The sequence below is a fragment of the Equus przewalskii genome, chromosome 21, assembly GCF_037783145.1.
Source record: "Equus przewalskii isolate Varuska chromosome 21, EquPr2, whole genome shotgun sequence".
NCBI classification, from domain to species: Eukaryota; Metazoa; Chordata; class Mammalia; order Perissodactyla; family Equidae; genus Equus; species Equus przewalskii.
The window spans coordinates 35,814,456-35,840,800 of NC_091851.1; the positions used below are offsets into that span (position 1 = coordinate 35,814,456).

General features: G+C 51.4%; 2 protein-coding genes across 52 annotated transcripts in view; one reads left to right on the forward strand and one right to left on the reverse strand.

Annotated features, from left to right (window-relative positions):
* EYA2 (EYA transcriptional coactivator and phosphatase 2) overlaps positions 1–4,459 on the forward strand; it is a 251,928-nt gene extending 247,469 nt beyond the window's left edge. For both annotated transcript variants that reach the window (XM_070589359.1, XM_070589358.1), the window contains exon 16: positions 3,659–4,459. In XM_070589359.1, the coding sequence (XP_070445460.1) occupies positions 3,659–3,739 (81 nt within the window). In that variant the 3' untranslated portion in view covers positions 3,740–4,459. The remainder of the gene's footprint in view (positions 1–3,658) is intronic.
* A 13,141-nt stretch (positions 4,460–17,600) lies between these two features.
* The window catches only part of ZMYND8 (zinc finger MYND-type containing 8), a 116,461-nt gene continuing 107,716 nt past the window's right edge, over positions 17,601–26,345 (reverse strand). For 30 of the 50 annotated variants that reach the window (XM_070589399.1, XM_070589408.1, XM_070589405.1 and 27 more), the window contains 2 exons: positions 26,219–26,285; positions 17,601–19,170 (listed from right to left, as the gene is read on the reverse strand). In XM_070589399.1, the coding sequence (XP_070445500.1) occupies positions 19,031–19,170; positions 26,219–26,285 (207 nt within the window). In that variant the 3' untranslated portion in view covers positions 17,601–19,030. Of the gene's footprint in view, positions 19,171–20,944; positions 21,029–26,218; positions 26,286–26,345 lie in introns of all 50 variants that reach the window. The other 20 variants (XM_070589406.1, XM_070589362.1, XM_070589383.1 and 17 more) reach the window with 1 other exon arrangement.

The following is a 26,345-nucleotide window of genomic DNA, read 5'->3' on the forward strand; positions in this document are numbered from 1 at the left end:
GAGACCTCCTCCACCTTCGCTCATTTCCTCCTGGAAAAATGAATTACACTCTTTAAAGGGGGACGGGATTGGCCAGGCAGCACCCGGATCCGTCTTTGCCGAGAAGGGGAGGCTCGGCCGCGGTGAGGAGAGCTGGGGGAGCTGGGCCACGGGAAGTTGTTGAAGGGGTGGCATCTGTTGCCCCTGATGGATCGTATTCTGCTTCCCTTGAGCAAAAGAGAACATTCTAAGTGTCGAAGGCTGGTTCTGACCAAAGCTGGTGGTCCCCGGTCTGTGAAAACAAAAAAGAGAAAAGATGTGTTTGTGGATGACTTTGCTTGAGAAACCCACCTTCCCTCTCTTGCTCCCCCCCTTCGTCTTTTCATTCCTTCCATGAATATTTCTTGAGCACCTTTGTGCCAGGAGCCACGCGCTGCAGCAGTGAACGTGACGCTCCACGTTTGAACCCCCCTCAGGGCCTTTGCACTTGCTGTGTCTTCTGCCTCAACTGCTCCCCCACAGCTTTGCACGGCTCCCTGCTTCTCATCCTCTGCCCGCTTACATATCGCCCCCCAGAGGAGCCTTCCCTGAGCCGGCTGCCAAAAGCAGACACCCTCTCTGCCACTGCTGTCTACCCCCCCGACACACACACACGGGATCCCTTTCCTTCATGGCACTTACCACGAGGTGACATTGTCTTGTTCATTTCTTATACATGTGTGTTATCTGCGACTCCAGTGAGAGCCCCATGAGTCTGGGCCACCCACGCAGAAGGCCCCTTTGGGGACCCAGCAGTGGACGTCAGACGAAGTCCCGCCCCTCTGGCTGATCTCCCCATCTCGAGATCCTTTATTTGATCACGTCTGCAGAATCCCTTTTGTCGTGTAAGGTCACGTATTCCCAGGCTCTGGGGACGAGGATGGGGAAAGGTGAAGATGGACCGTGATGGAAAGAGTTGGCTGAGAATAAGTGCAGAGCCGCAGAGGGAGGAAAGGGTGACGTGCTCCGGGAACCAAAGGGACCCCCGTGTAGTTTCCACCTCGTGGGCATAAAACCTTACGGAGCAGCAGAAGTACCTCAAGAACTCTGGACCTCCCTCTGTTCATCAAGCACCATCTGTTCACTCAGCAAATAATTTAAGGCCAATGACTGTCTTGAGGAGGCTCAGTAGCCTCAGTGTACCCTAGGGTGTTTCGCTGGGTCAAAAATTCACCAAGCATCCCTTTCCATCATTTTGCTTTACCTTTGTAACCATCTTTGGCTTTTTACTTTGTGGTTTCTTTGCCTCCTGATCTCAAAAGGGCTGCCAGAGCTCCAGGTATCACTTACTAATATGACAGCATCCAAATAGGAAGGGAAAGGAAGGATGAAGGAGTTCTCCTCAGGTGCTGCCCTCTAATCATGGTGGAAAACCTTCCCCAGAAGCCCCCAGCCACCTTCCTCTTTGGCTTCAACAGGTTACAAGTCAGGAAGGATACAGGATAAATCCCTGGCAGACAGGGCTGGGGTTGTGCTAGCTCACTTAAACAACCATCACTCATCCCCTACATCTGGGCACAGTGCCACCATGTTCGAGGTTCTGGAAGCAAGGACGAAGGGAGGGTGGCCACTGGGCAGGCAACGACTGCGGCCAGTGGTTAAATTTTCCAGTGATAATAAGTGTAGTCAAGTTTCTCCTCTGGAGCCGGACGTGACCTCCCTGTGCCTCAGTCTCCTCATCTGCAAAATAAGGCAGACCGTGCCCCCTCTCCGAGGGCTGCTGACCAGGTGAAATGGATCGTCACTGCCTGCGAGGTGCTCAGCACAGGACGCAGCCCTGATGGGCGCATGATACGTGGGAGTGGCTGTGTGATGACCGTGGTGGGCTCGCCAGTCGTCAACTTTGGTGAAATCGATTCTCTCTTCTCTCTCTCATCCCCCACTCGAAAAAGATGTTTTTGTTTTCATTTCTGGGTTTTGCTTGTTTTGCTGATTCGATGAGATAGTAACCCTAACATGCCCAGCTCAGCACCGGGACATTTAGAAGATTATTATTTCAAAGGTCGGGCGTCACAGGCTTACACAGTGAAATCCGCACTCTGCGTCACGACCCACGGGAACTTAACCGGCCTTTCTCCCCTCCCCACCCTACAGACACACACACGCATGTGCGCACACATGCACATGCCCCCACACACACGCGCAAACACCACGCCAGAATCATTCTGCATGACTGCATTCCCAGTCACCCCCAACCCCGCGTCCCTGCACGTCCTCGTGGCTCACCCAGGGACACCCTCCCAGGGACACTCTCCCCTTCAGCTCCCTGCCAGCCGTGAAACCTTCACCCTTCAAGGCTCCGTTCTCACACCCCCCTGCTCCTCTGGGACACCTGTCCTGGCCCCACCCCATTCTCTGCCGCCAAAAAAGAGGCTGCTTTCTCTTGTTGGCTCCTGTGGCATTTTATTTGCACCTGGAATGATTTTTTTTTTTTTTTGAGGAAAATTAGCCCTGAGTTAACATCCACTGCCAATCCTCCTCTTTTTTGCTGAGGAAGACTGGCCCTGAGCTCACATCCATGCCCGTCTTCCTCTACTTTTTATGCGGAACGCCTGCCACAGCATGGCTTGCCAAGCGGTGCCATGTCCACACCCGGCATCCGAACCAGCAAACCCGAGGCCAGCAAAGCGAAACATGTGCACTTAACCACTGCGCCACCGGGCTGGCCCCCTTAATGATTTTTTTAAGTGTTCATGATGTAATCTTATTATTTTTTAAACTACTTAAAAATCCCCCAAATTCATCCCTCTGTATGCATACCCAGTTTGCCCCGCATCCTCCCCGACTTTGTCCTCTATTTATATGGCTGTGTCCTTGTGGACATCGACATCATCGTAATGGCAGCTAATATTTATCGAGGCATCGTGAAGAGCCACAGCGACCGTGTACAGCAAGGACGGCCCCGGGTTACAGACAAGCAGCAAAGGAAGTTGCCTGAGTCACCCAGCTCCTGAGGGGCGAGCAGCGCTCCGGACCGGGCACCTCCTGCTTTTAAGCCTCAGGCTATAGAAATGTTTCACAAATTTCTCTCTGCACGTGAGTGATTTCTTGCCACCATCGACATACCGCCTCTTACACCAGTCTCGACTTTCGTACGAGTATCTACTTCATGTTTTCCTTTCAGTCAGCTCGCTCAGATTGAAAATTGAAAACTTGATAGCATGACAACACAGAGCAAGAAGAAAAGGGAAAGGTGAAAACTCTGTCTGGGCCGAATGGAGCTCAGTGAGCGTGAGGGAGGCGTTCGAGACACGCCAGCACCCGGCTGGGACTGTCTTCTTGAAGGAGCAGGATGGAGAACACGGTTTTGAAAAGAGATCGCCTCCTCGCTGCGTGATCTAATCCCACGTCAGCCCATCACCGAAGACCACGCTGGTCGCAGTGGAGGGGAGAGGGTGGGACAGTCGCCGTGCCGGGCAGTAGGCTCAGAGGGAGTAGAAACGGTGTGGTCAGTCTGGTAGGTTCTGGCCACCTAGGGGTCTGCCAGTGACGTTCTGTGCCCCCTGGTTTGGGAAACGGCCACATGCTACGCTGACCTGGGTGGACCTCTCCTGTGGCCCTAAGCAGGGGCGCGGGATCCAGGGGCTGCGGGTGGCACGGAGCGGGGCCCTAACCGTGTGGCTGGTGTTCTGTGTTCCAGCACAACATGCCGTTCTGGCGGATATCCTGCCACGCCGACCTGGAGGCGCTGCGGCACGCGCTGGAGCTGGAGTATCTATAGCGGGAGCCGAGGCGTCGCCAGCTGCTGCCACGGGGGCGTCCCACCCACCCAGGCCCCGCGCACCCCCCGCCTCCCCGCCGGATGCTGGACACCGGGCAGGGTCCCTCCAGCCGAGAGGACGTGTCCGGTGACCATCTCAGAAGTCCTTGCAGTCCAAATGCGGGTCCTGAGAAACAGAGCAGCCAACAGTGGCTTTGGGATGTTTACCTTTGGGGAAAAGGGCTGGCTCAGACTCCAGACCCTTCGACCAGACTCACAGAACAAAAGCAAGGAATTGCTGATTTGGGGGAGGGCTGCTGATGAGAAGGGGACAGGCTCTTTTTTTTTTTTTTTGTCATTTTAATTTATGGACTAATCTCATTGTTCCGTATTATGCTCTCGTATCTGTGTCGTTGGTTTTCTTAGTCGTTGGTTTGGTTTGGTTTCTTAAACTGGCATGTGGGGTGGTGCACAGTTCTCATTTAAGCACTCTCTGCTCCAAGTTGTGCTTTGGGGGACAATCATGCTTTGAACATTAGTGAGGGAGGCACTTTGGGGCTGTCGGGAAAACTATTGCTCATTTTTGTTTCTAAGGACCTAACCTGACGTCATGTGGACAGTGCACGTGCCTTATGCTGCCATCTTGTTTTCTAGGAAGAGGGGACCCTCGCTGGGGAGGAGGTGGTACTTTGTGACGGAAGAAGGCATTAAATAAAACCACGTTTACATTTTGGAATGGGATAGGGTGTTGCTACTTTGTTACCACTCTTGAGGCATCCAAATGTGTTGATCTTTTCCAGAAACTTTTCAATTGTAAAAGAATAAACTCCAACTCAAACTGGCTTAAGGCAAAAAAAAAAAGTGTCTCTAGGAACTTTGCATGATGTCTGTCTTCAGGCATAGCTGGATCCAGGTGATCAAATGGCTTTCTCCTGCATGGTCTTACTTCTCAGACAGGCTCTTCCCCATGTGGCAAAGATGGCTCCAAGAATCAGCAAAACCACACCGGCAGAAAGAGAGCACTTTCTGCACAAAGTTCTGACAAAAACCCCAGGATTGTGTCTCATTGGCCAAACCTGAGTCACAGGCTACCCATGGAGCTGGAGTTAGGGTTTGATCCCTCATGAACAGAAAGTTGGGGAGAGCTGGTCCCCCAAAGGACATATCAGTGGGCTATTACCAAAAGAACTGGGGAAAATGGGGTTTGGGCTGGAAAATACAACCGACTTCCATTCCAATCATAAGACTTTATTTTCCAGTGGGTGAGCCAAGGATCCTGTGTAGGGGGGCAAGAGGAGACATCTGGAGAAGTTCCAAGGACATCCTGAGTACCGTTGCTGCCCACAGAGTTCCAAGCAGGGCCTGGATCCATCTGATTGGATGCTAAACATAAGCATAGGCTCCTCCTTCTATCCACATTGGTGAAATCCAGGGTTACCAATTGGCTGTATCCACGTCAGTGGAGATGGGAGATGACTTGGTGTCTCAGAGCTAGAATCTCTGATGGATAGAAAGCCATCACCAAGGGTGAGACAGACTCCCCCACTAGGCTCTGAGCTCCATGGGGCAGGGACTGTTGGTTTCATCTCTGTATCCCCAGCATCAACACAGAGTGATGTGCTTGGAATCGGTCCACAGCGTGGATGCTGACACAAATTGGAATCCCATTTCTAGATGAGATGGAAGGAAGGATAGAAGGATAATTGGAATCACAGTCAGATTGGTGAATGGACAGTTGGACAAAGGGATGCATGGATGGTTAAATAGTTGGGTGGGTGGATGGATGATTGGTTAGGTGACCGGATGGTAGAGCAGTTGAAAGGTGAATGTCTGGCTGGCTGATTGGAGGGTGAATGGATAATTATGTTGGGATGACCGGATGGGTGGTTATATAGATTATGAGTGGATGGCTGAGCGGATGGGTGACTGGAATGATGAGCGAATGGTTGTGTGGTGAGATGAATGGATGGATGGTTGTTTGGATGAGTGGATGGTTGCATGGCTTTATGGAAAGACAGATGGACGGTTAGGTGGGTGCATGAGTGGATAAGTGAGTAGGTGGATGTTTGGATGGGCAGATGGATGGAATCAATGGATGGTTGATAGTAATGCCATGACGGCGGATACGTGGATGTGAGAATGGTGTAATGGTTAGATGGATGGATGGTTCAATGGACAAGAATCTCTAAGCTGCCTTAAAAAGCTGGGTCAGCCTCACTGTTGTCTGCCAGCTTAGATTTCTTCTAGAATGAGTAGAGGAGTTTTACTGGATGAATTGGCTTCTGGCTAGAGTGGAGACAGAGGCTGGAATAGAGCCACCCTGGGAAGCCAACGATGTGAACTGACCCCTGGGCCCTCCCTGTCTCCCCATTGGTTAGCACCCCTGCCACTCAGGCACCCATTTGTAATCATGTTCTATGCATCCTTCTCTCCCTACCGCCTTCGAAACCTGCTGTCAGGGAAAACTCTGTTACGAGTAGAACAAAGAGTAAACTACTTGTGAAAAGTAATTTTTCTTTTAATAGGCTTCTATTAGAGGCCTGATAGGAGACTTCCAGCCCTCCACACAGGAAGAGGTTTGCGGTGAAATCGGCAGACCTCCCCCTTAATCCTGAAATGAACTATGTAGGTGGTTAACTGCCTTTCTTTTCTGATGACTAAATGTTGAAGGCTGGTTCTGACAGAAGCTTGCAATCCACAATCTGTAAGGTAAGAGTTTTAGCCTGAATTCTAGACGACTCAGAGCTGACGCTGGGCAAGGACAGTGTCTTTCTCATTCTGTATGCTCAGTGCCCATAACAGAGTGTGGCACAGAGATGGCACTTAATGAGTGTTAGGTGATGGATTGGGGTGGGAGGGATGATGGGTGGCTAAGATTCAGTGGTCCCAAGTTGCTGGCCCTCACTGTTCCCCTAGCAGTGTCTTGCTGCTGTCTAGAACATTCTCAGAAGGAGAGTAACTGGACTGTTCAGCACTTGCGAACAAAAGCCCTTGGCTTCCCAGAAGTCTGAGCGCGGTTCCAGAGCTTCCTGACCAGCCCAGCAGAAGGACGGAGACCCAAGGATGCCCTCAGGTTACCCTGCGGCTGAAGATATTTGCCTGTCCAAGGGATTTAGAAGTCAGAGAGCCACCAGTGGGATTTTCTTCAGTTGCAAATGACAGAAACACAATCAAAGTGGCTTAAATTCAAAAACAGAATTCTTTCACTCACTTGACTAAAAGGTTCTGGAATGTGTGACCTCTGACCTACCCCTACGCTCCCCCCAAATGCAGAATTCAAGTTATGTCTTTAGAATTTTGAATTAAGTCTCTTTCTCTCCATCTGCGGACTCTGTTTCCTCGGATTTAGTTTCATTCGTAGGCAGTAATCCACATGCTTACAGTAGAAGCTGTGCAGGGAGAAATTCAACAAAGATTCCCCCTGTTGAAGCGTTGCTTAATTCTCAAAAGGATAATTGCTCCGGAAAGACAGTCAGCTTACATATACTGTGTGAGTTAACAAATGTCCTTATGGTTTCAATGTTTTGAGTTGCTTCTTCCTTAGTTATTTGCAGCCAAAAGCATCCTAACTTCTGTAGCACATAATAAGTAGCGGTAGTGGTAGTTTCGTCATGTCACATGGGCTCGATTTCTACTCAGGAAATCAATCATTCGTGTTACCAAAAACTGGAGCAGGGCATTTTTTCATCAGATATTAATCAAGCATCTAAAATGCATTGGCAGGGTCCCAGGCACAACAGACACAAATTGAGTAAGATATTGTCCAAAGAAAAACATTGATAAATTTGACCACCTTAAAAAAAAACTTATTAAAAAAACATAAGCAGAGGGGCTGGCCTGGTGGCACACTCGTTAAGTTTGCACGTTCGCAGGTGTGGACCTATGCACTGCACATCAAGCCATGCTGTGGCAGGCGTCCCACATATAAAGTAGAGAAAGATGGACACAGATGTTAGCTCAGGGCCAGTCTTCCTCAGCAAAAAGAGGAGGATTGGCTCAGGGCTAATCTTCCTAAAAAAAAAAAAAACATAAGCCGAGACAACAGTCAAATTGAAATTCAAATCACAGATAAGAGCAAGAGTTAATCCCCTTAATATATAAAGAGCTCTTAGAAACCAGTAGCAAGCCAACCACCAAATAAAAAGTGGTCAAAGGCCATGAACAGACATTTTATATTTCTTTTAAAAATACAACTGGTTCTTAAACTTATAAAAAGATGCTCAATCTCACTCATAATTGAGATAACATTTTCCACATCAGATTGACAAAAATCTGAAAGTTCCATGACTCACAGTATTGGTGGAGATGTGGGACCCTTCGTGCATTGCTGGTGGAAGCTGAAATTGGCATGACTTCTAAGGAGGGAAGATTGACAATATTTATCCAATTTGTAAGTTTGACTCAGCAGTGCCACTTCTGAGAATTCATTTACAGATATATTTACATAGCTATGAAGATTCTGTACAGAGTTATTTTCTACAACATTATTTGTAATAGCAAAGAATGAAAACAACCCAGATACCCATCAGTAGTGGACTGTTTAAATGATATGGCCAGGCAATGGAATACTATGCAGCCATAAAAAAGAACAAGAATGTTCCTTATATATTAGTTTGGAAAGATCTAAACATATCACAAAGTGAAAAAGCACAGTTGCAGAACAGCATGTGGTACATGCCACTTTTGTGTAAAAATGGGGGAAAAAATAAGAAATATATTATCTCATTTCCTGAGTAGAAATCGAGCCCATGTGACATAACGAAACTACTACTAACACTATTTATTATATGCTATATAGGTTGGGATGCTTTTGGCTGCAAAGAGAAACTTTGAGAGACTATGTAAGATATTAATAAAAACAATAACCTACAGGCAGCTGTCAGACATGTAGATGACACGTGGGAGAGTGCCTTACTGAACTTGGTGGAGGGATTATGGAAAGATCTTAAAGATCAGACGTCAGTTCTGGAGACTTCTCTGCCAATAGCCCATTAGCCTAAGGAGCTTGTTTCCAGTCAGTTTCTCCCAAGGGCCCCCCCAGCCCTTTCTCCCTGGGCCTCATGGTGCTGGTGTGAAGGCTGAGGAAGACTATTCTGGGAACGGGGCAACCTCGTTCTGGCCCCATCCCAGGAAGTCTCGCCCCCACTGAGCCATCACTGCCAAAAGCAGGCCAGTGGTGGTCACAGTGGTTGGAGTCGGGGACACCTGGGAAAGCCCTGCCAAGTTTCAGAGCCCCTGTGCTCCATCCATTCCACCGGGTTAAGCCAGGGTTCACCCCTTACCAGGCGCTCTTCCCGACCTCTGGATGCAGAGCTGAAAGGCCCCTCTCATGGAGCTGACCTTCCTGCACAGGAAACCGACACAAAGCAGGCAAATTGGAGCTGGCCCGGTGGCGTAGCGGTTGAATTCACACACTCCACTCCGCAGCCCAGGGTTCACAGGTTCAGATCCCAGGCATGGACCTAGCACCACTCCTCAAACCACGCTGTGGTGGCATCCCACATAAAATAAAGGAAGACTGGCAACATACGTCAGCTCAGGGCCAATCTTCCTCACAAAACAAGAAAGCAGGCAAATTAACCATGGGACCAGGACTTTGCCACCCATCTCCTTGTCCCACGAGAAGAAAGGCAGAGAGCGTGGGCCAGCCAGAAGCAGGACCGGCACACACACCCTGGTCCCTTTACACACCCGGCCACAGGCTTGCTTTCCCACTTGAGCCACGACCTAAGTCGCCTTCCAAGAATCGCCTCGAGGTCAGGACGGGCCATGTGCCCCTCAGCGGGGACGGCAGGTGGGTCTTGGAGGCCTGTGTCCGTCCTGAGAACATCCTTTGGAAAGACCGCAGACTCCGTCGGTGAAAGGGTCAGGGCCATGCAGCAGCCCCGCGCTCAGCCGCGGGCGGACACAGGAACAGAGGGACGGCCTGCTGGGTGAGAATGACTCTCAGAGCGCGAGGTGGGCTGCGTCCCCTAACGATGCAGGCCAGCTCCTCCTCAGACACTGGCTGGAGTCTGAGAGGAAGCACTGGGGTGATGGGGCGAACAGCATGGGGCCCGGTGGGCGTCTGGTCACCGTGAGGAGGGGACATCTGAGCTCAGACCCAGGTGACAAGAGAAGCCAAGAAAGCCCCCCAGGGTGACACGCAGGAGGTACACGCTACCCGCGAGCAAGCGGGGGCTTCCAAGCCCGAGGGACAGAGGGGAGCTGGCGGCCAGCACAGAGGCCCCGGGGTCGGAGGGCAGGGCCTGGCCTGATCTGGTTGGACCCTTTTGGTCATGGATTTGGGATTTTATTGGAGTTTGGACTTTATTCCAATGAGAAGACACCCCCACCCGAGAGTTTTAAATAGGAGAGTGGCCTGATCTATGTTTTAAAAGTCGCGCTGGCTGCCGTGGGGGAAGGGTTTGGAGGGGGAAGGGCGGAGGCAGCATGTCAGAAACAATGGCCCTGGGCTCCTCAGGAGCTTAAAGGAGATTTTAAGTTTTGTTTTATAATCTACACAGTTTACACGAACCTCAAGGACGCATCTTGATGTATTTTTACATCTGGGGACACTGGGGTAACCACCACCCAGACCAAGATGGAAGATGTGTCCAGGGCTCTGGAAGGCTCCCTCGTGGTCCTTCCCAGCCTCCACCCACATGCCACCGCTCTCCCGGTGACTGTCACCAAGATAGTTGGGCCACATCTCGAAGTTCCCGTACATGGACTCAGGGTGAAGGTGCCCTCTGTGTCCGTCCTCGTTCACCCCTGACGTTTCCGAGGTGCCCCAGGTCGTGCATGGGTACATGGTTCATTCCGGGCAGGAGAACTGAGTTGAGAACAGGCCACCCTTTCCCCACGTGCCTTTGGCCCCGGTTGATGCCAGCTCAACACCGGCGAAGCTGTGCATACCAGTGACCACCAGAGGGCAGTGTGACCCCGGAGCTGGCCCAGGCTCAACAGGGCCTGGAAACCACCTGGGGTCGCCCTTGAAAGAATTCCAAGGCATCTCCTCCAGGCCGCGCCTGTGCTTCTGAGATTGCTTCCATGAAATGGCAGCGCCATCCACGGTGTGTTCAGGCCCAAGAGTTAATAAGCAGACTCTCCGCCGTGGCCACAATGGGGATCCCAGCAGAAAGCAGGGTCTACACCAGGAGACGGTGGACACTACGGTGGCCTCCAGAGCAATCTGGCAACCGCAGGGCTTGGAAGTGCTTATTCCTAAACTCTGCCTGACTTTAAAAGTTAGCAGCTCTAATTTTTTTTATTTTTTTTGTTAAGATTGGCCCTGAGTTAACATCTGTTGCTAATCTTCCTCTTTTCTCCCCAAAGCCCCAGTACATACTTTCATATCCTAGTTGTAGGTCATTCTAGTTCTTCCATGTGGGATGCTGCCACAGCATGGCTTGATGAACAGTACGTAGTCCGCAGCCTGGATCCCAACTGGTGAACCCAGGCCACCAAAGCGGAGTGTGCAAAATTAACCACTCAGCCACACGGCTGGCCCCCAGCTGGTCTGATTTTTAATAATACAATTGTAATAACAGTCTGGAGAGGCAGGATCGCGTAATGGTTAGGACCTGCGCCTTGGGTCAAATCCCAGGTCTTCCTTTTACTGTCTGTGGGAACTTCACCTCTCTGACCCTCGGCTTTTTCAGCTGTAAGATGGGGCTAAGATGGAGCCAACCTCACAGATTTGTTGAAAGCACTGAATGCGGTCAGACACGAATAATGCTTTTTGACCGCTCTCCACAATGAGAAAGGCTTGTTACGTCAAGACAGATACACGTGTTTATGTACATAGTACATCGTGTGTGTAACTGAATGTTTCACAAAGCAATGCCTCCCCGTACCGCTCTGATACACCCTGTTCTTTTCCATCCTGTTCTATTTTATTTTTAAATTAAGCAGGTCACCATCCACTAAATCGATTTCAGAACCCACTGTTTGGAAAATACTAGTTTAGAAAAGAGTTTGGCAAGCAATGTTGTTTTTATAAGCCCCATTTTACAGAGGGGGAAACTGAGGCCCCGAGAGTGGTTGTGGCTCACCCATGACCTCCCAGCTGGAAGGTGGCAGAGCGCAGACTCCAACCCAGCTTCTCAGGCTCCTCAGTTAATGCTCCTCACCCCGAGGTTGCAAGCTAGCGGCTTACAGGCCAGCTCTGGCCCACAGATAAGATTTATTGTTCTTCATGTTATGTTTGCAAACTTTGATCCCATGATTTAAAACCTGAGAGATTTAACTCAAAATCTAAATTTTCAACTTCTCAAAAGAGTGGACCACCTGGTGACAGCGGGCCTGCATTTGCACGTGATCAGGTGGCGCCACACGGCAGCTGCCTCTTTTAGCCGCTGCAGGTACCCTCCAGGCCCACCCAGGCGCCACCACACCCTGCGGACGCTGAAAACTCCATTCCTCAGACCGCCTTACAGCCAGGGCTCTGGAGCATTTAAGGGCCCACCAGCCAGCTGCGGGCACAAGAGACCCCATGGTCGGCACTGAGAGGGCATCCAGCCTGCAGGTGCAGCCCCGAGCGCGCTGGGCCATCTGCCCCTCCCGTCGGCAGCAATGCTTCCTCGTTCCGTGGGAGCGGCAGCCCAGCCCGGCGGCTCAGTCCTGCAGTGCGGCTTCCTCAGCCCTCTCTGTGATTCTGTAAATGCCTGTAATGTGCCAATCAGAGCCAACCAGGAAAGCAACCAGGTCTGACCCACGAGTTTGGGGTGAGTAATTTATGATGGCAGTTACACCTCCACCACCAAAGTGAGTGTGCCGAGGGCCCTAGTAGAGACATCGATGGGGAAACATTGCCTCTGCAGCCAAGTGTCCGGCCGTGGGCCAGGTGCTGGTGGCCAGGGGTCAGCAAGAAGACCTGGACGCAGTGCGGAGGACAGCAAGGACAAGCGGGAGCCTGCTGGCCTGTCTGCACAGTCTGTTGCCACATCTAACGACAGCGACCTTGCAAGAGAAGAGACGGCTGCTTCCCTTCCGCCTTCTAAATCTCGCACAAGTTCCTCTTTTGGTCAATTTTAAGTCGGAACCGTTGGTGGAAAGGGATTCTGGGAAATGTAGTTCCAGCCTCACCATGTCGCCGGTACGGATTACAGACCACCCTGCTTTACTGGCTGGGTGGATTCTGCTCTCTACGACTGACCTGACTGACAGAGACTTTGGACAGTTCTGCAGTGGGCACCATCAACGTTTTTGTCAGCCCAAAAGCTTTCCTTAGGACAATCTCCCGCCTTAGTAATCTGTACCAGAAGCAGCCTGAATCTCACTTTCCCAGCCTCCCTTGCAGTTAGGCTGTAAGCATGTGACCTAGGCTCAACCAATCAGATAGACCCAGATGGTACCCAGGCGCAGCCAGTCAAATACATCCAGATGGAGCCTGGGCTCAGCCAGTCAGACACACCCACATGTGAAAGCAATGGAAGTGGATTGTGGTGTGTGGAATCTAATCTAGCAGCGAGGCAGAAGGGACGTGCCCGATGTCATTGGTGAGAGCGGCGGTGTCTGGGCCGGGTGGCAGTGATGGGAAGGCCCTGCACTGTAATTTGGACGTTGTTCGTGGCCGTGTGGTCTCCTAGCCAGTGTCTCTGGCCCTCCCTCCTGGAGATCTGTGAGTCACTTGATATCCTTTAATAAACTCCTTTTCTGCCTAAATGAGCTAGAATGGATTCTGTTCTTTGCAACTAAAGCCCTGACCGCCTCTAAATTCATGTAACCCTCCAGTCTGGGTTTCCCAAGCCTTAGAACGACACCCGACCGGGGCCGCGACGCACGGGCAGTGTGAGCTGATGGGTCACTGCACTGGCTTGGGAATCAGGCGGTCTAGCTTGAATCCTGGCCCTGGCACAGACCTGTGAGTGCCCTTGGGCAAGTCACTTTCCTCGACTGGAGAATGCGACTGATCAGTGCCTGCCCCGTGGAGTTATCACAAAGACCAAAGACTGCAGCATGGAAATCCCTCAGCACGGAGCTCAGCATGTGCAAGGCGCCCACACCAGTGGCACTGGAAGGAATATGGGTAACCTTTGTTTTGACAGATTAAAGAAAATGCGTATTAATATAGGTGGTGTCCTGATGTACCTGCTAGGAAGGTGGTTGATGAATGTTTAGGTTTGGAAAAAAAATTTTTTTTTTTTGAGGAAGATTAGCCCTGAGCTAAAATCTGCCGCCAATCCTCCTCTTTTTGCTGAGGAAGACTGGCCCTGAGCTGACATCCATGCCCATCTTCCTCTACTTTATATGTGGGATGCCTGCCACAGCATGGCTTGACAAGCGGTGCCATCTCCACACCCGGGATCCGAACCGGCGAACCCCAGGCCACCGAAGCAGAACGTGCACACTTAACCGCTGCGCCACCAGGCTAGCCCTGGAAAAATTTTTATGTTCAAAACATAACTCTGATTAATGCCACTAAATTAATTGTACACTTAAAAATGGTTAATAGGGCAAATTTTCTGTTATATATATTTTATCACAGTTTTTTAAAAAGTTAATAATGTAATATACCAAAAACCACTGAATGATATTAAATGGGTGGGTTGTATGGTATGTGAATTATAGCTCAATAAAGCTGTTGACAAAACTACCCACCATGTCCTTTGAAGCACAGTGCGACCCCTCTCTCCCTCTGATCTCATCAGCTCCCCACGCCACCCCCAGCCCTGCATCGCTCCATCCTGCCTCACTGGCCCTGCCTCCTCCCCCGGAGCATGCAGGCCCCACCTCTGCTCTCCTCCTGCCCAGGATCTTCTTCCAGCCAGGTTCGTGGCTCTGAACTCAGCTGCCCATTAGGTCACCTGGGGAGCTTTAAAAAGTACCGACACCCATGCCCCACCCCGGACAGTCGGGCGGCATTATTCAGGGAGCGGGCTGGCATCTGGGCACTTTTGGCTTGTTGTTTCATATCTTCTCAAGTGCTTCTAATGTTCAGCCACTGTTAAAAACCGCTAACCCAGGGGGCTGGCCCCGTGGCCGAGTGGTTAAGTTCGCGCGCTCTGCTGCAGGCGGCCCAGTGTTTCGTTGGTTCGAATCCTGGGCGTGGACATGGCACTGCTCATCAGGCCACGCTGAGGCAGCGTCCCACATGCCACAACTAGAAGGACCCACAACGAAGATTGTACAACTATGTACCGGGGGGCTTTGGGGAGAAAAAGGGAAAATAATCGCTAACCCAGACATCACGGCTCAGTCCCCACCTCCTTCCTGCTGCTGCTCAAAGACCAGCTCCTCGGAGAGCCTGTCCGCAGTCCCACAGCTGCTTCCCCTCCAGACCCTGCTGGTTGACCTTCAACATGTCTGTCCCGCCCAGGATTCTATTATATGCATATTGGACTCGTTCCCAAATGTCAGATCAGTGAGGACAGAGGCCGAGATTGTTGTGTTCGGCGCTGTGTCCCCCGTGCTTGGCTCATACATTGTGCTCAGGAAGTCGCCTGAACGCCAGCCTCGGCCCACCTTCTCCCTGTGGCCCATGGTCCGGCTCCGGCTCTGGGGGCTGCAGTTCTGCTGGAGGCCACCAGGTGGCGAGAGTGCCTGCTGCATCGAAGGTCTCAGGGCCAGCCTGATGCAGGGCCATTGCTGAAAGAGCAAGGACCGTGGCCCCTTCCGCAGGGTTGCCAAACCTCAGGGTGTCCCCCTCTTCTCCTCATTCAGAGGTTCCGAGTCTTTGAGCATCTGACGACCCTGGACCCAGACCAAAGTCAGAGGGCAAAGGCCCTGCAGCCCTGTCTGGAACCCCCAAGTCCTTCTCTTTTCTAGCCACTCATTGACTGACTCTGGTGCAGCCACTTGGGATGACTCCCGCAGGTCCCCTCACATGGCTCGTGACTCACCCCCAAGCGCAGGTCGGTCTGCCCTGGCCAGTGTTTGCAGACGATCTGGACATGTCAACTGGGGGCTGGGACATGAACCGTCCTCTCCCGTGTCACAGGATCGCACACCTGCTAAGAGGAACGAGGCAGCGCTGGACGGGTACCAACATGGCCATACCCCAGGCTTCAGGGCAATTAAAAAGGGGACAGAAGTGTGTGTGATCAAATGCTGCCATTTATGTATAAACACGGCAGGAAAACTTGCTGTCTGCATTGGTCTGTGCGTGCAGTGACTCAGGGACACACAGGAAGGGACCCGAGAGGACCAGGGAGGACTTCACACTGGGGGCGCCTCGTATCTTTCACATTCCAGGCACGTGACTGTATTACCTAGTCAAATAAGAAGGAGAAGTAAAACTCAACGTTTTTTTAAAAGCAGCTACTTCTCTACCTGTCAGCCGCATCCTTCTCAGGTCTTTTCTTCTCTGGGAGCGGGGCTGTGGCTGGGGGCCGGGACACTCAAGGTGAGCAAGGCTCAGGGGCTGCCCCCCCACTTAGGGGTCGTGTGACCTTCATCATTGGCTCTTCCAAGCCGAGGACATGGCAGTGGAGAGCTGTCCCCTCCCACAGCTCACATTCGAGTAGGACAGACACACACACACGAGATAAAGTCATAAATACGTACAGACTTTGCTCAGGAACATGAGGGAAACTAGGAAGAGGATGAGAGAGAGGATAAGGGTGAGGGGTGGCGACTTCAGAGGTGACATCTGAAAGAACCCGAAGAATAAGCCGCCAGCCCCGGACGGGGGTACCAGGCCAAGGAAGCAGCAACTCTAGCGGCCTGGAGACGGGCAGGGGTCTGGCTGGCTGGAGCAGAAGGATGACAATGAGGTGACCGTACCTTCCCTCTCGCAGCCTCGCCCTCGTCTCCTAAAATGGGGCTGTGGCGCCGCCCCCTCTGTGGTCTTCAGGATAAAATGAGGTAATGCAGGGAGGGCGCACCTGCATGCCCAAAAAAAGGAAGCTAGACACTGTTTTAACTTAAAAGATGACAATGCCCCACCTACTGGAAAGAGCACTTACATAGGAGTCCAGTTAGACTCCTTCAGTGGCTCTGTGGCCTTGAGCTAGTCACTTTTGGGGCCTGTTTCTACAACAGCCAATGGGAGGTCACATCAGGGTAGTGAGTAGCCCTTTCTGGCTTGGCTCACACCCCAGGTCACGGGGAGATTGCAGCCCACCACGAGAATGCCTCAGACCACTGCCCTCCTCCACCTCACTCCTCTAGGCCACCCAGCCTCCTTGCTCCTCGTTGACATGTGAAGCTCACAGTACCCCAGGGCCCTTGCACTTGCTGGTCACTGTCTGGATCGCTCACCTACTTTTTCTTCCCACATCCAGCTCTTCCTTCAGGTCTCAGGTCAAATGTCCCTTCCCAAGAGAGGGCCCTGGCATAGTCCCAGCTAGGGTAGCCGCCTTCACCCTTGGTCCTGTTCTAAACCATCCCTGTTTTGTTCCTTTCATAGCACTGGTCAGCAAATGGCCTGCTAGCTAAATCCAGCCCATCCCCTGCTTTTGTACGACGCATGAGCTGAGAACAGTGTTTCATTCTAAACGGTTGGAAAAATTCAAAATAATATTTTGTGACACATGAAAATTAAGTGGCCATCTGCCTGGGCCAAGGTCACGCACTGCCCATTCAACTGAGCTCTGGCCTCCATCTTGGCCATGAAGAGACAATTCACTCCCCTCCCCGTTCGCCTAAGACTCAGCCAGGACTTCCCTTCTGTTTCACGTCTGTCAACAACGGCCAAGGAACTGGACGTCCCAGGAAAGCGCCCACTTGTGGAGATGCCCTCACCTCTCGTGGCCCCGGCCCTGTGTTTAGTCGTGCACACCTGGCACGGCCATCCCAACCAAATGGAAAACTGTACATTTGAGGACGACCAAGCCATTTTTCCAAAACAGTTTAATTAAAAAAAGGTGAAGAATCTGAAAAAACCGAGGGGAAGGGGAGGAACCCAAAAGAGCACACCGTGTGAGTCCACTGGCTCAGTCACAAAGAAAGACCATCATCAAAAAAGATATTTAAGTTTAATACAAATTTTATACAAAGAAAATGTGAAAAAATACTTCCATATGCTAAAAGCAATTATGCTTCACAAATAAGGCCAGCTAGGCTATTTTTTTTTTTTTTGACAACTGCAATTCACAAATGTTCTTTCTCTCCTGTTTTCTTCTAATACGCTCTTTTTATTTCTTCTCTAATATGGATAACTAGCTGGACACTGTACAGACCGCATCCTCGTTATCAACAATGAAGAGAAAGTAAACGAGACTAAAATGTACAACCGAATGTACTGGAATGATATCGTACAATTAATTTTCTCATATACATACATCACCTTTGTGTTTGCTCAATGCTTTTTGTTTTACACAACATACAAAATGGGACTACAGCATACGTAGTGTAACAGACAGCATGGTGGGGTCTGGCCTTCTCTCGCACTGCCTTTGTTCATGCTTCCATAAAAACGTAAAATTCCATCACATAAATAATACATACATGCTTCATCCCAGACTCAAACGTCCTCTGCGTGCGTCTTGCCTTTGAGTTCCTGCTCCCGAAAAGCAGAGCGTCTCTTCTTACCAAGTGTGTGTGAGTGTGTTTAAAGGAACCAGAAAGCAAAGAAAAGGTCGCTCTTTGTTTCAAAGCTGATGACTCTAACAGTCTCTCTGTTCTTCTCTTCTGCGACTGAGCTGAGCGGGGCTGGCTTCTGTCTGTCTTCTGTAAACAAGGACATCATTTTTTCCCTTTTAGGAGTAGAGTCATCATTGAAATCACACAAAATAAACCAGCCTCTCCCTGTGTCCTTCGGGTCCAGAGAGCTTGCATTTCCTAACATCATAACAGAGTATCTGAAAGGGGCCGATGGCTTGATGTGACGTGCCCACGACGGCACAGAATCTGCACCACAACTCCTGATCCCAACGTGCTGCGCACAGACAGACGAGTGACAAGGGCTCACTTTCCCCCGGGGCAGCCAGGGAGGAGGACCTGTGTGCCACAGTGATCCCAGGGCCCCGTCTCCACACCACCGCGTGACGCAGGGGCTGCCTGACCATCCCTTCTCCAACACCAAAACATTCTTTATGTTATTGGGGGTTTTTTTAATTGTTTTTCTTTTTTCTTTTTTATAAGTTAAAGTCGATACAAATATAAAAAGGGGAAAGTACTCTAGGTTCAAGGACATCCACAGATTGTACATTATTTACATCTAAAGCATAGGTTTCGTGTGGGTCCAGCAGTCCTCAGTCAAGGCTAATGCTGAACGCTGTGTAGTGTAGGCCGCCCTATGTGCAGGTGCCAAGGCCCAGTCCGAAGGCTGGGAATTCTCGAGTCTGAAGGTGGTGGTTCTGTCTCACATTTCTTTGCTGTTTCCTGTTTTCCTGGTGTCTGGTTTTTTTCCTTCAAGGGGTGGGTGGCTTGTGTCGCAATTTGTCCCTAGTCCCAGAAGGTATCCAGCCGAGACTCTTTTGGGAGAAGACTCTTCGAGCTGGTACTGGCGTTGTGCTCAGAACGCGACGAGCCTCGCTTCTCGTCGCTGCTGCTCCAGCAACTGGATTTACTGCTCCGGGAATGGTCTGGGGGGAGAAAACAGAAAGGCATGTCAGCACCCCTGCTCGCTTCCACCGAGGGGAACTGCCCCACCCTGTGACCCGCATCTCCTACCCGGGAAGCCACCCTCCCCTCCCCATTCCACACGACACTGATGCCTAAAATACCGCCACCAGAGACGTCCTTAAATTTGTGGCTCTGCAGAATACAGAGGTAGAACAACTTAATTTTCGAGGGTTTAACAACAGCTGATTGGAAAAATTGGGGTCACGCTCACAGAGAACAAAGATTAGTGAGAAAGGTACTAAATTGCCAAGGAAGGCATTTCTGTGTGGCACCGGGAACTGTAAGCCCTTATTACGTGGCTGAACGACACCAAGATCCCATGCACTTGTAGCCAAACCTTGGCCACTGGAAAAAGGCACCAAAATTTGGCATTCGATCCACTTACTTGTACTAACAGAGTTTCTTTAATCATTAAATTTATAGGCAACTCAACAAACAGGCTTATAACCAAACCACCCAAGGGAGTGGATATAGAAGAGAAGAAATGTAGACGAGAACGGTCAAGTCCAGCTGGGAACGCAGACCCACTGGCTCCCAGGAAAGACAAGGTGAAGGGTCACTGAAGGAGGCAGAACCAGAGTAAGACCGAAGAGAGCTCCAAGGACGTGTGTACCACAAGCAGCTCAACACAGGCTGAGTGAGCAACGAGGAAGGTGATGGAAAAGCCGAAGGAGCCATCTGTGCAAGCGAAGCAGCTCAGGCCGCAGCCGCAGCTGGACGTCCAGGTCGACCGCGAGACCCGTCAGCAAACAAGTAAGACCATCGCAGCTGAGATCCTTTCCCACGTGTGGACAGAGTGGGGCAAAACTTTCTTCTGCAATGTCTTGAGGTGGGGTGATAATACGTGACTGAGAGAAACCGACTGGCAAGCTTACAGACAGAGTCAGAGGGAGGGAGGAAAGGACCGCGTCCTCGCCCGGGACGACGTTTCTTATCGCCCCGTAAAAAGGGCCACGTGTGTTTGGCCATGCGTTCTGTTTCTGGAAGATAAGCAGGGAAGAGAATGATAAGGATCTCCACAGTGCTGTAGTCAACTCAGGGCACAGCGCTTTGGAATCACACGCATCAGTGACCGAAAGGAGGCGGGATTCGGGTGGGCAGAGCTGGGGTCAAGGGCCGAGTCTTCCTGACAGCCCTGAATCCACCTCTTCCACGCCTCCTTCCCTGTTTGTGATGCCGACACCGTGAGTTCTTCCGGAAGGACTTTGGGCAGTGGTGTAAGTCGGTCACCACCATACATGAGAAAATCCTACGACAATGGCGTCAAGCCACATCAAGTCCCCCCTGCTCGCCCGGCTCCGGTGAAAGCAGAGAGCGGCTGGGGCACCAGAAGAAATGGGAGCAGGGCTGAGCTTAGCACAGAGCCTGCATCACAGAGCCAGGCTGCGTCTGAGAGCCCAGCTCCTCACAGAAAGAGGACACAGGGTGCTTGGCTGGTGTGGCCAGTGACTTTGGGGCAGGCTCGGTGTTAACCTAGAACCCTTTAGGAAAAGAGCGAGAATGATCCCCTCCAGAAGCCACACTACACGCTTGGCTCTCTCAGTTCCCACTGCAGTTTCCGACGGCCACAGAGGCACAGCTAAGAGATGCTGCAAGGAAAGGCAAGACCATCACTCAAGAGAACAGGAGAAGACATGCCCACAAAGAAAACACACACACACACACACACACACAAGCCTTCTGCATGCCAGGAAAAATTCCCCGGCAGCTTCCATGAGACAGGGTCATACTTACACTTCTGGGCGGGGTAGGTGGGGTGCAGCTGGTGGTCTGTGGTGGTTGGGGCATAGGCAGGCTGCTTGTCACACCTTTTGCTAACTGAAGAGATAGCACAGGTAGCCTCAGAGTGTGTCAGAGAGCTCAACCCCAAGTGCTCCCTATTCTGCTCCTCGATAGGCTACTGTCCTCAGACCTGGGGGCTGCTTCCTGAGTCACCATTCTCCAACGTAACGCATTCACGGGAGGCTCAGGCTTGTCAAAGGCCTGCTGAACCATGAGCTGGATAACTGGACGCAGCCCAGCATTACAGGTGGGAAAGGAGGTACATAATGACATAAAAGCAACGTTGTAAGGCTCTACGTCTCAGAATCTTGAAAGCAAAACCCTCAGAACCACTAGAGCTGCCCAGAGCCTAACTGAGCCAGGGCACAGAGGTGCCAGCACCACAGCAAGGCGGGAGGCAGCGCCCAGGAGTCCAGACTCCTCGGGGCACCGTCTGCTGCCAAGGACAGCGAGGGGAGGGCGGTGTGCCTGCGGTGAGGCGGACTGAGGACGGGGCTACAGACGAGACACCAAGTGGGCCACACCCTCAGCTACAATGGTAGGTCACCCACAAATGATATCTGACATTGAAGAGTCAAAATCAGTGAGAGGAAAGGAGTCTCAAAATAACTGATATGGTGAAGAGTTTGGTAGAAAAGGAAGGGAAGATATGATAAAGCAAAAAACAGAGACAGTCCAGGAAAAAGGAAAGCTGGACAAGAATGGACATGCAACCACAGTACACTCACTATTTGACTCTGCAACAAACGGCATGATCATAATGATGGAAACACGGATTATCGCATTTCACTGTCTTAGACTCGGCCGACAGCCGAAAGCGAGCAGAGTCAACTGCACTTAGAGAAAAGAACGCACGTGTTCTCAGCCTCGATGATGGGAAGTCAGAGCAGAGAAGGTGGAAAGTCTGGATACGACGGGGTCGAAGCGGGGAGGAGGAGACGGGCTGCTGAGAGATGCTGTCTCTAGCCGACAGAACAAGAACCACAGAGAGTTTTATTTGACCAAGGTAAGGCAGAGAACACAAAATAGTGACAAGAGTAGTTTGGAAGGAGAGGGAGAAAAAAAGTCATAAATGACCTCAACGCTCATCTTTTAAAGTGAGAAGTCAACAAGCAACGTCTAAAGATAAAGTCCAGAAACAGAAGTATAGGGAAGCACATTATTTATAAAGAAGGAGATAAGTACCAGACGCACAAGGCAGCGGTGAAGGTTGGGACCAGACACTGGTATTCCCTGTGCGATTTTATTTTCTCTAACTATACGCATGCATTGCTTTGATTAAAGTGAGAAGACAGGCAAACAGGAGAGGCCCACGCGCCCCCAGGGAGGACGCTCAGACCCCCACCAAACCTTTCTCCCTCCCAGCTAGACTCCCCGTCTGACCATCCTCGGACCAGGGGCATACGAGGAGCTCGCTTAGAAACCTCAATGTTTTGTGAAGCCCCCTTCCCCCCAGGAGATTTTATCTGCATTGTCACCAAACAGCAACAGCTGGCAGAAGTCAGGTCAGACGTACGAGGGATTGGGAGAGGACCGAAAACAAGTCCGTCTTTCTGCTTTGGCACAAGCGTCAGCACGAACTGCTCTGAGGAGAAAACAGCTGTCCTGCCCGGGCCCACGGACTCCTGCGCGCCTCCCTGCTGCTCGGACCCAGCGGCCACAGCGCCTGAACTCGGTGCAGTTTCTGCCAAGGAGCTGCCTGGCGCTCCCACCTCCCTGAGGCGCCTTCTGTCCCGCCTCCTCCAACGTCCTAACTGCAGACATCTCCTTAACTGTAGTCCCGGTTCCACCTCTTTCTTTCCCCAAGACCCGTAGAGAGGGACCCTTCCGATGTGGAAATTCTGTGACTCTAACCGATCCGAGCTTCTTTGTCAAACAAGGTCTCAAAACGACCTTTAGAATTTAAAATGTCCTTGCTTGTCAATGACTCAGGGCTCAATGGTGACCATGGTAAAAGACTTTCAGGTGGCGTATTGAAACAGAAAGCATGTTGCAGGAGCGGGTGAGAAGGGGAAATGGAGGCAAGATGGAAGGACAGCTCGTAAGGAGACGCCTAAGTGGGCGGGGGAAGTCGACAGGACAGGTCTTCCCACGTGCTGCTCAGTATGGTACCACCAGCTACAATGTTGCTATTTAAAGTTCAAGTCAAACAAAATGTTCAATTCCACTCCTCAGTCACACTGGCCACAGTTTAAGGGTCCAACAGCCACTGGTGCTCACAGCTACCATAGCAGACAACGCCGGCACACAGCAGCGCCAGCATCACAGACCCTTCTGGGGAGGATGCAGGGTGTCAAGGGAGAAACCCGGAGACACAGGGGGACGTTCAAATGCCCAGGGAAGGAAGCAGCTGAGAGCAGGAATTCAGGCCCTGACCAACAACAGGGAGGAAAGGAGAGGTGCAGCCGCAGGAAGGGTGGGATGGGGGGACAGCTTGGCTGGTGCTCCCCTGCAGGAAGAGGCAGTGTTCTTTGCTCACAGTGACGGTGGAGGGGACAGGTGGGAGGCTGGAACATGGGTTGAAGGAAGAAATTTGGTCAGACAACCAGGCAGATGAGAACCTCTGCTCTTGAGGTCAGTGGTCAAGGATTTTTGCGTGTGTGGCAGGACGAGTCTGTCCTCCCGTGTAACTTTTTCCAGCTGAGCTCGGATGCCTGGGTGCAGGTGAGTAAAAAGGAGAAGGCTGGGGTTTCTCCGAGGCGGGGTTCTGCCAAACGGACATGTTGAGAAGGCAGGAAGGCATGGGGAGACCAGGCTATGCTCACGGGGTCGCACTGGGATGAGCCGTGGAAACTATGGGGAAGGGGGGAGGGCAGGAAGTGAAGAGAGAAAAGAGTGAGGAGATGGGAAGGGGAAAAAAGGCCACATCCGCAGCCTTCGCTTCCACCACAGACTAGTGTCGTCTTAGCTGAGCCACACAACGTACCAGTAATCCACCATTTCTGAATTACAAAAATAGCAGTTTCATACAGGTCAACCTCAGAATCCCCAGCACAGTCGTTGAGAGCCCAGGTCTGGAGTCAGAGAGACGTGGACTAAGTCCAGGCTCCAACAGTCACTCGCTGAGTTACTCGGGCATGTGCATTAACCTCTCTGGGCCTCGGCTTCCTCATTGGAACAACTCCTCTCTCAGAGATGTTGGAAATAACACATGATGCGCTGTGTATGTGCCTCACGCTCTTCACACTAAGCTCTGCTGACTTCCCGTGACGGCTCCTAAAGACAGGAGCTGCCTGGCTCCTTCCCCTCTAAGTCCCCAGCCCCAGCCCAGGGCCTGGCCCCAGAGTCACTCAACAAACCCTGTGGACCTCCAACCGTCTACACAAAGCCCAGTGCCATGCACCCTCCACGAACCTGAGGAGAATTTGGGATCTGGCTCCTCCTCTCTGCCCCCCCACCCCTTTGTGTCACCAGACTCCTTGGGATCCTCTTCTCCTCCCCCACCCTCGTAGCAGCAAGTCACCAGCATCTACCAGGCTTCTTGCCTCCTCTCTCCAATCTGAACCTTGCTTTCCACCCCCTCGGACAGCCCACGGGCCAGATCCAGCCCATCGCCTGTTTTTCAAATACAGTTTCACTGGAGCACAGCCACACCCACTGACGTCCTATCTGCTTTTATGCGACAACGGCAGAGTTCAGCAGTTGCAACAGAATCCGTGTCGTGTCACCTTCAAAGCTTAAAATGTTTACCGTGCGGCCCTTTGCAGTTTGCGGACCCCTCGGCTAGCTAATATCTCAATCACCTCGGAACTGGAACACGACACATCTCCCAACCCCCTTCCTGTATGCAATGCTGCTGATTCCAGAAGATTCCATACACCACGGCATCATTGATCTCCCCGATTCCGTGGGGATCCCACCACCGTGCTGCTCCGAACCGCTAAGAGCACCCCAGTCTGAAGCAGCATCTCCTGAACTCGGCCGTCCTCACGCCTCCTTCACAATTGTCACACACCCACAATCCTCCCACCTATGACTTAGTTCGTGTTTTTATTTTAAACTCATTTTTAAACTTAAATAAAACAAACTTTTGTATCACCACTTAAAAGCAGAAAATCAGTAATACTTGCCATACACCAAAGGCAACTCTACAAATAAACACAAGAAAAACCAAATTGCAGCACTAAATTCTCGGTGGGTCCCATGCTGCTAATAAGTCTGCAGCCTGCTCTGTCTTTGTTGAAAAGAAACTAGAAAAGATCAAAGAGATGAGAACGACATCTTAGCACCAGACTGAACTCGTTCTCAGAGACCGAGTCCGGGGACTGACGGGGACTGACGGGGACTGACGGGGAGTTCCTTTCTCAAGGGGTGGTTCAATCGTATTTACCACCTAGTTTCTATTCTCCCTCAGTCGGCTCAGGCCACTCCCTCCTATGCACCCCCCCAATGCGAATCCCACTCTCCAGCCCCTTCCGGAAACCTTCTCCAGCCACCCTAACAAGGGACATCACTTCTTTGTCTATGTACTTAATATGCAGAAGTGAAATAAAATTTTTGGTTTTCAGCTGAAGAGAATCATCTGGCAGAGAAAAAGATCCTGGAACTGAAGGACATTGAATCAAGCACAACTGTCGCCAACGAGAGAGGCACTTTCTTTGAACCCTTCTGGAATGACCCAAAACTAGTTTAGGAGGGTGCAGGAGAAAGATCCTTTGAGCTAGGAAAAAGGACAGCTCAAACCCCACTGAAGAGAAAAACGAAAGTTAGTCTCAGAAAATCCCCCAAAACAGCCTACCAGGTGATTGGCCAAGAGGAAAGGTTTTTACAGCAACTTCATCCACCTAAAACTTTTCTTCTTTTTTCTAAAGGCTCAAGTGCCCTCATCCACCAAATGCGGGTGTTGGGACCTCAGGAACAAAGTTTCACTTGGTGTCGTTCACTGTGGTCGTTTCCCCGAGGGCAGAAGACCTGCCCAACCCAAATGTGCGTCTTCTACCCCAGCCCGGGCCAGCACAGAGCTCTCTGTCCAAAGGAAGTTTTAGGTGGAACCCCAATAAATAAAACAAAGACAAGTCAATGCCAAGCAGTTTGGAGGGGCGCCTGAAAGCCGACTTGCCCAGCCACCCCTCACCCCCAAGCCCCGCCCAGGGCGCCCCCAGGGATCCCCGAGGACCCACAGTCGCTGGGAAGCCCCCGCCATAATGAAAGCTCTCCCTGAGGAGATGGCTGCCCCTCTGCCTGCGCGGACTGAGGACGCACCATTCACCCACGGGGGCAACATACCCGAGCCTTGGCTGGAGCCTAAGAGAATGGAGGAGGGCGTCTCCCTGGAGCCAGAAAGGTCGAGGGTCTAGAAATACAAAGAGAGAGAGATGGACTCAAGGCCCTGGGGCCAATGTAGCCCCCCAGG